The sequence below is a fragment of the Etheostoma cragini genome, chromosome 13 (genome assembly GCF_013103735.1).
Source record: "Etheostoma cragini isolate CJK2018 chromosome 13, CSU_Ecrag_1.0, whole genome shotgun sequence".
NCBI classification, from domain to species: Eukaryota; Metazoa; Chordata; class Actinopteri; order Perciformes; family Percidae; genus Etheostoma; species Etheostoma cragini.
In genome coordinates, this window is record NC_048419.1 from 7735647 (window position 1) to 7749674 (window position 14028).

The 14028-nt window shown below is 38.9% G+C and overlaps 1 protein-coding gene across 29 annotated transcripts in view; it reads left to right on the plus strand.

Moving 5' to 3' along the window:
• The window catches only part of dlg2 (discs, large homolog 2 (Drosophila)), a 291611-nt gene that overhangs the window by 72866 nt on the left and 204717 nt on the right, over nt 1–14028 (plus strand). For 26 of the 29 annotated variants that reach the window (XM_034889492.1, XM_034889479.1, XM_034889483.1 and 23 more), the window contains exon 3: nt 6899–7050. In XM_034889492.1, coding sequence (XP_034745383.1) covers nt 6899–7050 — 152 coding nt within the window. Of the gene's footprint in view, nt 1–2864; nt 2965–6898; nt 7051–14028 lie in introns of those variants that run through there. The other 3 variants (XM_034889495.1, XM_034889496.1, XM_034889501.1) reach the window with 1 other exon arrangement.

Consider the following 14028-nt stretch of genomic DNA (forward strand, 5'->3'; position numbering starts at 1 on the left):
CGCATGCGCGAAGGGATAAACCCAATAGCGTAGCCCTTAGAGGGCTACGCCTATACTTATAGAAACTTGAGTTACCTCTGTAACTTACGTTGCTAATCCTTCTCTAATAAAGGACAGTTTGTGTAACTCCTTAATATGTAGGCCTAATGTTTTTTATTATAGCTTACATTGGTTTCATAACCTTCTCAATTAGTCTCACATCCCCGGACCAATAACGTGGCCTATATACAGTACGTATAGTGTAGTTTACATTCATCACACCGGGAACACCACAATGATTCTTCCCCTTTTTATTTTGGTGCGGTCACTTGTCAGAAGAATAAACCATGAATATTGTTTTACAAATGCTCACAGCGTGTATTGAAGTCACTTACTTCTTTTTCTAGTTGTTGTCCCTTTCTGATTGTTCTGTATGAACATTAATTGTACAAAGAATTAGATATAGCTTATAGTGATTTGTGCGTGGTTGTAAAACATGTTCTCACGTTGTGAATATGGTTTGAAATTAAGCCTATAGTCCTTAGGTTACATTTCCCGAGGAACATTAATTCCCTCTGCTCACTTTTAACGCAAAGTAGGCTAAATAATACATTTTATTTATACAGTGCTTTACATGGTAGGCTAGTCAAAGACACTTTACAGTAAAACCAGAATATTTATTACATAAAAACAGAAACATGAAACTAGCATATTTAAAGCAATTAAAACACAGTGTAGCCTACAACTTTGTAAAAATGTTGAGTGACTATAGGCTAAGTAGATATTTTTACAACCTCACACATTCAGTCGGGTTTGTGTTCGGCTCATTCTCTCCGTTTAAGCCGTATTTCCCTTTTTGCATATTCTTCTCCTCCTCGTTACTTTCCATTAGAAGCTGCTGCTCATTGGGTGAAACATATTGCGCATGCGTCTTCTCAATTCTTCATCAGTAAATCTGTGATCGATACCGTGGTCTACTTGAGAAAGCCGTGAACGTGCACTTATCCCAGCTATCTGCCCGTGGCTTGACATAGCTTCACCTGTTCATCCTGGCTCGGCAAACGTGCAACCGATTAAGCCGCGATGAGCGGATCGCACGTAAGTCAAGCTGCACTTATTCATTTATCCTGGATATCTTATTCTACTTTTGTGCAACAGGTCCCAGATCAGGGAATAAACACAAACAATAACAGAAAACAGGATACAAAGCCCCGAATAATATACCATATTATTGTGCAAATTTACTTAATTTATACCTGGTCCTATGTCGAAGGTCTTGAGGGCAAGAATACAACCAGCATCATCAAGGATGGCGTCATTCACGTGCATATTAGGAAGCCATGTTGGTTTGATTTGGTCTTATACATCCATAGAGGCTCCAGCAGAGAGGATGGTTAGTTTAGCCAGCAGTTAAGTTTAAAATAATTTGTCAAAATTTCAAGATTTTTGGCAAACTAAGATAAACAGTAAGACCACAAAACAACAGCTTTTGTTTTTAGCTTGTTTGTCATTATTTGCTATTTAGAGTAGAGTTGTGTTTGTGTAAACAGTGTGGTGGACGAGAGTGAACTACCAGACAGATTAGACTGAAATAGATCACATCCTAGATGTGTATGCCTGTAGACAGGTTAGTGGGTATTGATACAAATTTACGTTTAGGTTTAATGGTCATTACAGAATCAAAACATCTGTACGTGTCTGCAAGGCTACATATCACTGCGCTTCGGCTGCCATTATGCGTAGCAAAATGTGTCGTCCCAGTTTTTGTTACGCAACGCATGCGTTGTCGGTTGGGGCGAAATTGCAAGTATTGTACATTATTTCAAGTATATGTTATATTTACAGAAGAAGGTTTGAATACAACTGGCCGTTTCTGCAGTTACCCCATCTCAACCCCCTACCACCCCAACCCCATCAGCCTCCTGTTGTGGTAAAAGGAAGCTAATGCGTCAGCGAGATTATGGATCCAGGATCCAGGATAGGCTGCAGGAAATACGGCAGGCGAGAGAGAGGGAGGGAGAGGGGGAGATAGAGAGGGTGAGGGAAAGGGAGAGAAGTGAAATACACACCACTTTTTGTAATTACCTGTGCCATTTTCTACAAAATCTCCCACAGGAACAAAGTGCTATGTTGATACGCGACATCAAACAGCTCATGCGGCAGTATGAGCTCTTTTAATTTTGCTTAATTTTCCTCTCAATATTGTTGGCTACATGCTGTTACAGGTGTTATTATTATTCACATTTGTTATGTTCACAAAGATCAGTAGCCCTCATATGAAAATGAATTATCCCACTGTCGCCATTTCAATGTTGGATAGGCTGTACGTTCAGCAAAAAATAAGCACTAGGATGCACTCCTCTTCAGTTGCCATTTTGATCTGAATATCAGCTGTCTCTGCTACCCCCTGTTGCGTGAGCGGTGTATTCCATCTTATGCATCGCCCATTACTCTTGCGTCCGCTGTGTAGACTATGAAAGGTAGAGCGTTGCTTGGTTTGCTGTTGGTTTAATAGTTGACGCATAAGAAAGTGAACGTTTTGTCAATAAACTCCATCAACACAACCGTATGTGAAGCTAAGTAGGTCCAATAGTTCTCTTTGTTGTTAAACTGCAATGTGAGCGGCATTTTGCCATGATGGTGCGCCACAAAAAAAGATTAGTGCAGACATTCTTGCTCTTATGTTTTAACTTCTGCTGTTGTTATTTAACCTCTGCCGAGCCTGAGTGGTCAAAGCAGCAGCTGTAAGCTGGCCACCTTTTCTCACTCGCTGGCTGTGTTAAGCACATTACCCAAAGGAGAGCTGAATTAGAAATCACCAATGCAGGGTCATTGTCTGCCTTGAAGGGAACAGGCGTTCTCTATGTCTGAGGATTAGGCTTGCTGTCTGCTTGCCACCAGACATCTGGTCCTCTCCTAGCTCACTGTTTCTCAGGATAGCACACTGCAACATGACTGGAGAGAGCAGAAGGATTTTACTGCACTGTGAGTTACTCTCGACATCTTTCTGCCTCTGTATTTCTGAAACTGAAACTACAGTCACTCATTTCCCATTTCCATTTCATTTGGTGGTTTTGATGATTCTGGAGTGTAATGCAGTGTATAGAGGGTAGTATTTGAGGCCAGCTGTTATGGCTTGTCAAATTGACTGGATTGGTTTGATCTTTTTCTGTACTAATTATCTAAGTCATTTTTATTTTTATTCTTTATGATAAAACAGAAGTCATAACCTACTTATTTGTTTAAATTCACTAAATGTAATGCCATGTGCTGTTTTGCACTGCACAGCTTTATTCTGTCACAATAGTCAAATGGCTGACAACTAACAACTGGTTTTGCACCACGTAGAGTCTTACTCATATACCCAGGGGATTTGCACACATTTGCTGTATTCATTTGCATCCATAATAGCCTGTTTTCATTTGAATTACAAAAAGATAGAACTGTGAATGTTTTTGTTTGTTTCATGAAAACTACATCAATATTTTGTTGTTGATGTAGTTTAATTCATTTCCCGTTTCTTAAAACAGAATGCATGATATAATTTGTGAATGATTGGGACAGAGACATGACGCTGTATCTGTTGTGAATGCTAATGGTTTGTTTTTATTAAGATCTATTTAAATGTAAATGTGGCATGCCAAATCACTTGTTTGGGTCTGTTTTTTTGGTAAAACATGGCTAGCCATTCAAAACACTTAATGAAGTGAATGCCAAACAAAAAGCTCCCTTGTGTCCAACAGATGCTTTGTGGTAGATGTTGTAATGATGCAGCGACAGATGTTGAGTACATCGCTCCAGAAGATTCTAATGCAGTGAGCTGATATAGCAGTGATAATAACATTTTGTCAAAGCAGACCATGCAACAAATTTAACTCTGTCCATAAATTTGAAACAGATGCATGTAGTTTGATAAATTTGTTACACATGCTGCTTGTTTGTTGTTGATTTTTCTGATCTGCTGTGACGCTTCAGGGAGGGAAGTTTTGTCGTCACAGTAGTTTCTGTGTGTGTGTGTGTGTGTGTGTGTGTGTGTGTGTGTGTGTGTGTGTGTGTACATAAATGTTAACACAGTTCACAAAGAACAAATTATGATACAATTGGAATGCTACTCTGAAGCTCTGTATTTATATGAAAGTACATAAAGAATTTAGGGCATTTTGTTGCAGACATTTACAGACTTTGAATTGTTTTATTAACATTGGTGTTATCAATTTGTTCTGTGAAAACATACTGATAATACAATAATGTCTGCCTCACCATCTGAAATAAACTCAATATTATATATTGCCAACAAAGGTCCCTTTAAACAATCTGTAAAACTGCAATTCTACAGTAACTCAACTCCCCCTCAAAGACAGTACAATACATTGGCTGCAATTAGAGGTGCACTTAATAACTGTTAGTCATATTTTTTTTTTGCATGACTGCTCATAGAATGAGTGGAGAGTTTGTAATTTAATGCAGCAAAAAAACTTTCATTTATGTAGGGCAGGCAGTGTTTCCTTTATTCCTGTTTATGCACCATAGATCAGGACCTTGAAAAAATGTAGTGTAATGGCTATAGCAAATGTGAGACTTAGTTCAAATGGGATTTAGTAAAAAGACCACAAAACCTTTGCTGTAGTGGAGACACTCACAGAAGATCCCATTGTATATATGTTGGCTACTTTTGGCTACTTTTTGAATTTGATGGATGAGGCAAGCTGGAAAGTGATAGAAAACATATTTTAAGTATATTTCAATGAAACCATGATTACAGCTAGACTACAATGCTGTTTTACGGGCATTGTTGAAAAATAAATAAATAATTACAGAGAGAAAAAAACTTTCCAGATTACAATGGTAAATTTAGAAGAAAAATGTGGATGTTTGGCATTGACATTGCTGTGAATTATGCTTCAACTGAGTTTTCGGTAGTTTTTGCTACAATAGCTTGCAGGTGCCAGTGAAGGGTTCTTTTCAACATGTAAATACTGTATCAACACCTGAAGGCAGCAGGTATCTGTTCCCCTCTGCATCTCTAACTGATGTTACTGTCAAGCCAATTACACATGGTAGATGCCTTGGTGACATTTTGGGCACCCAGCATCAGACTGTTGCAATATAACCACAGATCCCCCGTGCTTATGTGCACATAAGACATGTGTTTGATTAATTGTTTTATGTGTGCTGTGTTAGAGACTGAACACATTGAAAACAGTTCACCAAGCTCCAAGAAATATTGCAAATCGATTCAAACTTCTTGAGCCCAGATAATAGGAGATTGCTGGTCGGTCGATTCTAACCCCGCGAGTGGCTGACTGTTTGGGGACTGAGAAAGGCTTTGATGCTTTGAAATGTTACAGATCTTTTATGTTATTATGAGAAGTGTAAAAATAACAGTTAGTTAGTAAACTGCAGGGGGTCAAATTAGACTGTGACTCCCCCTCAACCAAGTCAACCTAATCTTGGCTGGAGCTCTCCGACAGGTCCACATATTTAGCCTGCTAGATAAATCATCCAATTATGGTTACTCGAGATTGCAAATAGGCCATTTGATCCCTGACAGGTTACATTAAACACCTAATTGGAAATAACATATTATTGATATTCGGAGCAGCTTTTGCTTTCATCAACAAAACTGGTTTGGCTGTCTGCCAGGTGCTTGTATGACATGCTGTCATGCTGCTGTTGATAGCATCTTGCTTTGGGTAGCTCAACGCAGATATTTTTGTCATATTCTTCATTACAGTGGCTAATTATCCACTTTACATTTAAACGTTACACTAGTTCACTCAAGCATTTGTAGCAATTTCCTTTTCCTCCTACTTTAGTTTAGCAGTTTGCCGTGGCTTCTCTCACTCACAAGCTCTCTGTTGATCTGCAAGTCAAATGAAAGGGCAGCTTTTATATTACTTTTTTGGTCTTAGTTTTTGATTTAGGACCCTATAGAGTAGCCTGAAATGATTCATTGCACAATGAACTATGTAGATTGTTGGGAAACCTTTACCATTCTGCAGCTCCTGTGAAAGCTGTGTTTACGTTCCTCCTCTCCCTAGCCAACCTCCCGCGAAGCCCACTCCGTTGTGATTGGTCATCTTCCGAAAGACCTCCAAATGGGCCGGCTTGGAGCATACAGCAGCATGAACACGTAGAGAAGTTTGTTCCATTCATGTAGACAAATCCAAGAAATTAAAAGAGCCCAGTGAGAGCCAATGAGATCTGTGCGTTCATAGCCGGGCAGAGCTAACCCAAGCTGCCTGCTGGGCTCATGTCTAAATACATTTATCTTATTATTTGACACTTTGGTATCATTTAACATGTCTATACAACATTATAACAACATTTACAGGTAAAAGAGACTGCAAACTACTTTGTAATTAATGTTAGTGATTTAAATATCACTTTTGCTAATTATCGATCTATCTAACTTTCTACATAAACATTCAGACACAGATTTTAGATATAATTCTGATATAAAGTTAGTTAAAACCGCTTTAATATATGCGTAGGAAACACCAATCACCGATCATTCCTTCAAGCGTTGTACGATCTGATTGCTAATCGGCACAAGCCTAATCTTCTTTTTTAACCACTGGAACAGCAGTTTATCTATAATTGTTTTTACATGTGTACATATTTAGCTAACATTTCCATAAGAACATTGGCTGCTTTCACAAACATTGTTCTTACGAGCAAACTTGAATATGCACATTGTTGTATTATGTGAATTCAATTATATTGTCTAACCTTGTTGGTAGATACATCCATCCATCTCAGATCCATCACTTATACAAGGTATGTATTGTATGTTGTAGCGCCAATTGAGCTTAAACTGGCATCCACATCAAATGACTTTCTTTTATTGATAAGCGTTAACTGTGTTGTCTGTGGAGAAAATAACCTGCACCTGAGTCATGTAATATTTTTTCCACAGATATCCAGGAGTTCTATGAAGTGACGCTGCTAAACACACAGAAGAGCTGTGAGCAAAAGCTGGAGGAGGTCAACCACATGGCTGACAAGTGGGAGAAGAGTGTTTCTATACAAAACTCTGAGCCTGCACACTCTGTCTGTCCAGTGGAGGAGGTGAGTCTCTGACAGTGTATCAGCCCAGCAAAACCTTAGACAAACCCAGACTGAAGAGTACTCTAAATTAGGGCTGCAGCTGTTGATTTCATTTAGTAATTGAGTATTCTATCTATTATTTCATCGAATAATTGAGTTATCGGATAAGAAGAACTCAGTAAGAAAATAACTAAATAGTAAATATATTTATTGTTGCTGTTTACTAAAAAAAGGAAACCTGTTTTTTCTATATATACACAAAAGACAGGTTTCCTTTAGAAAAAGCAACATTTTGTATAGCCAAATTCCAAGAAAAAATCTTTTCACCCCCCTCCCTTTCTTGCCTTTGGCTCTTTGCACTGAATATGCAAAGGAGCTGTTCACTAAGCCGAAGGTAAATGTGACAGTTCAAAGCTTACAGGAGGCCCATTCAACTACACTGTTCAGGGGGACACATTTTCAGAAGCCAAATACTGAGTAAGGAGAAAGAATAAAGAATGCAGCCAGCACCGCCTTGTTTTGGTGACGTCAATCACGTCATCTGGGGGGAGGGTCTGGTGTGGTCTCCAGCAGCAGCTAAGTTTCCAAAGATTAGTAGCAAAATAATAAACAGTTAGACTACAAACTGACAGCTTTTGTTTTACATTGTTTGTAAAACATCACTATTTACAGAGTGTAATGCATTAGTTGTGTAAAACAGCGCGGTGGATGAGAGCGGCAGACAGTGTTACCTTGTGTCGTGAAGGTGTACACTGGATGTTTTCTACTGAGATGATGTAGCAGCATGTTTGCAACATGATCCGAAACTTTCTGTTGGTTTTCTCCCCTGTCTCTTGTCTTAGACCCCTCACTATTTTTGTTGTCTTCCTTCATTTGTAATCTGCGCCGTTAGTCTTGTGTCCACAGAAGTGTCAGCTTGTTATTAGTTTGCAATAATCCTCCGTGCGGAAACACAGTGAGCCGTAGACCGTTTGTTACATTGATTTAACAAAGCTTTGAGGCAAATAATTTTGCTTTGAGGATTTTTTTGTAATCAAATTAGTCAAGTGATTCAAGGAATTGTTTCAGCCATACAGGTTCTCTGCTAAAGCCATTCAAGAGTAAAGGTAAAGCAGGTGGAGAAGCATCAGCAATAACAGCAGCAAATCAGGAATCAGCAGACATGCTAAATATGAGGTTCTAAGCCTTTAAATAAAGTCACTATGTAATGATTTCCAAACACAATCGCAAAGGAAAAGTACAAAGCAAAAACTTAAGGAAATGGGCGGCTCTCTGATATTAATAAAAAAGGTTATGTTCAACCTACCCCTGCTACTTAATTAAACCGCAACTATGTCACCCACCACCACCCCTTTAAATACTGTTGAGTGAGAGTAACTAACATGTTCACAGAAAAAAAACACATAGAAATGAGTTTCACAAAGTGTATTGAAACAACGTACTCCGTCATACATACATTTTTCACCACAACCATTAACAATCCCGCACATTTAAAACCCTCCACAAGAAAAAAAGACCCAATGTTTCCGCAGTTCAAAAGTTCCTTAAAGTAATTTAAATAATCCGGATAAACAAAAGTCCTCCTCCTTTGAAAACAAACAAAAATTAAGATAGTATGGGTGACCATTACAATTGTAGGGAGATGTGCTGTTTGTGATGAGCTGTCAGCTGACAAAAAAGTGATGCTTGACACAGAGTCAGAAGTAGCTTTGTTTATGAGCAGCAGCTCATCAGTCATGAAGATATAGTAGGTACAGGAAAAACTCATTTGTATATTAATCAGTTTTCATTAACAGTAAAAACGTTTTATTTTTAAGGGGCCCTCCCCATGATTTTACACATGAAGTTCAGATTAGTTGGATATTGTCTTTTGGTACTCTGGAGAAAGCTTTACAAAGTTTAATAAATATGACAGGAAAAAAAATTACAGTACAAACCGGCAGGGATGAAAAGAGTACTAGAATATTGTACTCAAATTAAAGTACTGTTACTTAAGAGAAATGTTCCTCAAGTAAAAGTGTGTGAACCAACTCAAATAAGTCAGTTAAAAAATGTACTTTGTAGTATGTGTAGTATCCCCTATTTTTGCAGGTTCACCCACACTAGAGACTAAAAGTCAGGATTATCTCTTTTGATTTTTACCATTCCTATTACTACTAACATTCATTTGAAATGGTCTTAAATTGCATCAGACACCAATATATACCATATTGGTTTTATCATTTCATAGGAAATCTCAATCAACTCAGCCACATGTAATACTAGTACAGCCAGACATTTTAGTGGTACTATAACCACCAAGAGCGTCTGGATGCTTTTGTTTGGCTGATGGGCCATCCCTTTTCAGCTCAATATCACTGCATTAATCTCTATAGCAGCAAGAACACACACAGCTCCCACACACTATAAGCAGCCATAGAGCCAAAAAGCTTGAACCCACACAAAACTGATAAAAGTCTTAGCAGTTTAAAAGGCGCTATTTTAGAAAAATATTTTTATGCTGCCATCCATTGCAGTAATATTCCTGCCAGTTGCACTGTGTCGTTCAGTTCAGTGCACACAATATCTCAGAGGTTACTATTAGCAACACCCGCAAAATACTAAATGAATGTTATTTTCAACACACGAGTGTTCTTAGGCATGGTAGTAGCTCTAATCTACTACACAAAAAAAACGCATATCACATGACCAGTAAATAGTCACATGATTTGAGTGTGATCAATCAAAGTTAGGACTTGTCATTGCTTTTTAATGCCCAATTAGAAAGTTTGCAAAACAACTCTGTCGACAGTAATTGCAGCAAAAAAAAAATGGGGACACCAGCATCTTTTATACTGCTCCAATGGCTGTGAAGTGAGTTTGCCAGGATACAACTTAGTAATAACAATACATTTTCAAATCAAAATGCATGCAATGTGGACATAGCCTCCGTAACCTTGATTAAAAGATACTTGTACAGTAGCTATGCATTTCAGTCTTTTCAAAACATGCAGCTTCTCACACACATATGTTGTTTTCTGTGTGTTGAACTACTACTATCTAATGACAAATAGTGCAACATTACATTAGAATGATGCAACGAGGACGAAACATGTAAACTGCATTGTTTGTTTATTCAGAACGGAATTGATTGCAAATGGATCCAAATGAAGAAACGTAAAAAATATAAAACATAAAAAACATATTTTTACGCTGCCTTTTATGCACCCTGTGCAGTAACTGTTCTGATAATTTACACATAGGAATAATACTGTGGGCATATATACCTTAGAGTGATTATGGATGACTGGTAATACAAGTGAATGAATATTCTTAAAAGATATGCCAACTAATAATATTCCATTCTCAATATACAACAAATATTGCGGCCACTCAGGTTCAACTCTGACCTGTGTAAAAGTTACAACATATATAAATCATTAGTTTCCTTCTTTTTCCTCCAGGCATTCTATATTATTCATTAATTATTTATTTTTCAACCAACACTCGTGTCTATTTCTGTTTTATTTATTATTATTTCTTTATATTGTTTTATTAAGGTGGATACCTTGTACTTTAACTTATTCTTAATGCAGGACTTCTTGTTCTGCATTTCACTAAATACAGGTCTTCCAAATTCCATGACTTAGAAGTTCAACAAAAACAAAATCTTTGTCTGGCAGTCTTAGTGTGTTTCAGTCAGCCCACAATGTTTAAAAGGGCCCTTTTTGTGATCTTATTTTCTGTGCATTAGTCCATTTTCCCTTTTTTCGTTTACATATCCCTGCCTCTGCTGAATCCCCTCCCTGGTGGGGACAAAATGAACCCCCCCCCCCCAAAGTTATCATTGCTTCTTCACCAATAGACCATATATTAAATACCTTACAGAGAAATATTTTAAACCCTCAACGTGAAGTTAGAATGATAAAATCTAAGTGGCAATTGCTGGTTGTATTGCTCCAGAGCTCCACGACAGCTACCAGCGGCAGTTGTTCAGCCGCCACTAGGTGACTGTGAGCTGGGTACACACACCGCCAGATGACTGCCATGGAAGTCGAGTTAAGCCACAAAGCGCACCCTGCAAACAACTATCCCTAAACTACTCATTTTGGCACCAACTGTGGCATGACGCTCACTTTTTCTGGCTTAACTCAAATGCATCTGGCTTGCAGTCACCTATTGATGGCTTAACAACTGCAGCTGAGCCGACTTCCTGGAGCGCTGTAGCAGCTAAATACAACCAGCAACTGCCGCTCTGATCGTTCTATGGCAATATAGTTTGTTGACAATTATTATTATCCTACATATGTATCTCTTTGTGCAACAATCTTTTTGTCAGTTTGTCCAAGCCTGTATCGCAGCTGCACTGCAGATAAAATCAGCTGCTCAGATGCGTTAACGTTTCCTTAAGAGTTGTTGTACCAATCAAAAGGTCAAGGCTCAATCCCTAGCCGTGCAGTCCCTGCAGTTGAAGTGTCCTTGTGCAAGACTCTGAACTTCAAATCACTCCCGATGCTGCACCATTGGTGTGTGAATGTTTATCGATGGCTAGGTGGCAGCTTGTATGGCAGACTCGGCCACCAGTGTATGAATGTGTGTGAATGGTGTATGGCGCCTGTACGGTAAAAGTGTTTTTGAGTAGTCATTAAGACTAGAATAGCGCAACATAAATGCAGGCCATTTACATCAGCTCTGTTTGCTCTACAGCTGTCCTATTAGCTCACTTAGCCCCGGGGTGCAAGAAGCCAAACCCAGAATGAAAACCACTTATGGAAACTGTTTTCCCTGTCATCAAACTGGCCTTCTCCATCAGTCTTGTTCGGTGCCATCTGGCTGCCTTTGCTGGCAGCTTTGTTAACCGTAGTTTGCGAGCAGAGTGCTATGTTTGATTCAGCATATTTTTGTATTTACAGTTAAAACAGGATCTTAGGGAAGGACTTGTTCTGTGGCAGATATTGTCGTTTACAATAGACAATAGCGCTGAATTTACGTTACATTCGCCCACAATTTAGCTGACTCTGCTGGGACTGAGAGCTCCCAGTGAGCACGGCCGGAGCCGCCGGAACGAGAACAAATATAGGTTACAAGACTGACAGAGTGGGCCAGTTTTATAACAGGGAAGGTATAAAAATACAATTTGATTGTGTCCTGTAAACTTAAAATGAGCCATAATAATTCCTGGTAGGATGTAGATTTAATTTTCCTTGGTTGAAGGAGACACACGTGAGTATGGACCTGGTGGTCTGTGCACAGCAGGCGTGTTATTCATAGCATGTTTGACTTGGATTGAGACCAACCAGTTTGGTAATCCACTAGTAATCCTATTTCAATCAGGAAAGACTTTGTTTCAGATATGCACAGGTTTATTGAACATATGCATAATGAATCTTTTGGAGATTACACTCCATCATCGTAAAATTAATTTTTTAAACGGGTAGAGAAACAGGACATATTGCCCTCAATGGAGTCTAAACACTAGTGGTGGCGGTGAAGGAGCCTGAAGACTAGACTGAAGGAGTTGATGGAGGGGTCTGCCGCAGGAGGACCCAGGGTGCCGCAGGTGACGATGATTGGACGTGGAAGGGGAGAAGGAGGTTTGCACACTTTGCCTGAAATGACAGTTGACAGTAGCAGGGAGAGAAAACAGATTTAAAGCAGAGATGTAATGCTGTGATTGGCTCCAGAATGTCATGGCTGATTCTGATTGTTTTAACTGAAAAGTGAACGCCTCTAAACAGCTGATTTGTTTCAGGAAAAGAGAGCAGTGAAGTTATTTGAAGTTTTCCTGAAAGAACCCTACCCTCCATTAGTCTACACAGTCAAACCTTGTGCATCACACCGACTACCTTTAATAAAACATGGACATTGATATACATTTTCAAACAGATCATGTAGTCTTCATAGCTTTCCATTTAGCCCAGTTGGAACAGCAGGGGCCGCTGAACCACTTTGCTGAGTACATCCAAAAGTACCAGGATAGGGATAAGTGAAGGGGATTAAGAGTCCTCTGAGACTGATGACCCCAACATAAGGTCATCAGTACACTGCTGTTATATCCCCTGTTCTGTTGTCACCATCAGCACTTTAAAGATTAGGCAAATGTCGTGTCAAATAATGAGATGGCAGATGTCCCCTTCCAAATTAATTATCAAGGTCCATAGGGGTAATTCAAATGTATAAACAACTACTAAATACCTTTTGTTCAGTAAAGCAAAATTAAATCACTTGACATGTAACTTGTGCAATAACTTATCTGTAAGAAGTTTTAACCCATTCCATTGTGAATAACAATGACTGTATATGTTGTTATTTATGGATATTGATGTAAGAATTACATAAAGAAATAAATTGTACCAGGTGCCCTTGTTAGAAAAGACATAAGAAAATTAAGCTGCAAGCAGCGATGATAGGGTCCTCGCACTCCATGCACGTTTAGAGTGCCAGCATCTCCCAGTCGATGCCGCTGTGTATTTTGGTGACCGTCGGACACTGCACGCAAGCGTTGCACTTAATTCCCCCCATGGAGTGCATAGCGTTGGATATGACATATTTCAAATTGTACACCACTTCTTGTGTCCATGATTGGGCGCTAGAGAACACACACTATTTATACGTCATGTTACTGTATTTTATATTTAAACCACATACCACCCATATAAATTTCAGGTAAATCTAATGATTTTCGTCAGGGCTTACTTTCTGTTGTCAGTAAGTGGCGCTATGACTGTAACTCATTATTGACTTGTACATGTCCTTGGGCCTGGTCTCTACTTAAGCATAAATAATTTGGGGCAGATTGGACAATGTATGGTTTAGTTAGAACGATTAATCTAACATGCAATGTCACTCTGTTCAATTACATAACTGCAAAAATATTGCTGTGTGCACTGCAGTCTCCACGTTGTGACAGCCTTCACATTACAGACTGTATTAACAACATATGTGTTACGACGGAGGGTGAGGTGAGGACCCAAATGCAACAGACAGCAGGCAGGAGCAGATATACAGGGTTTTTATTTA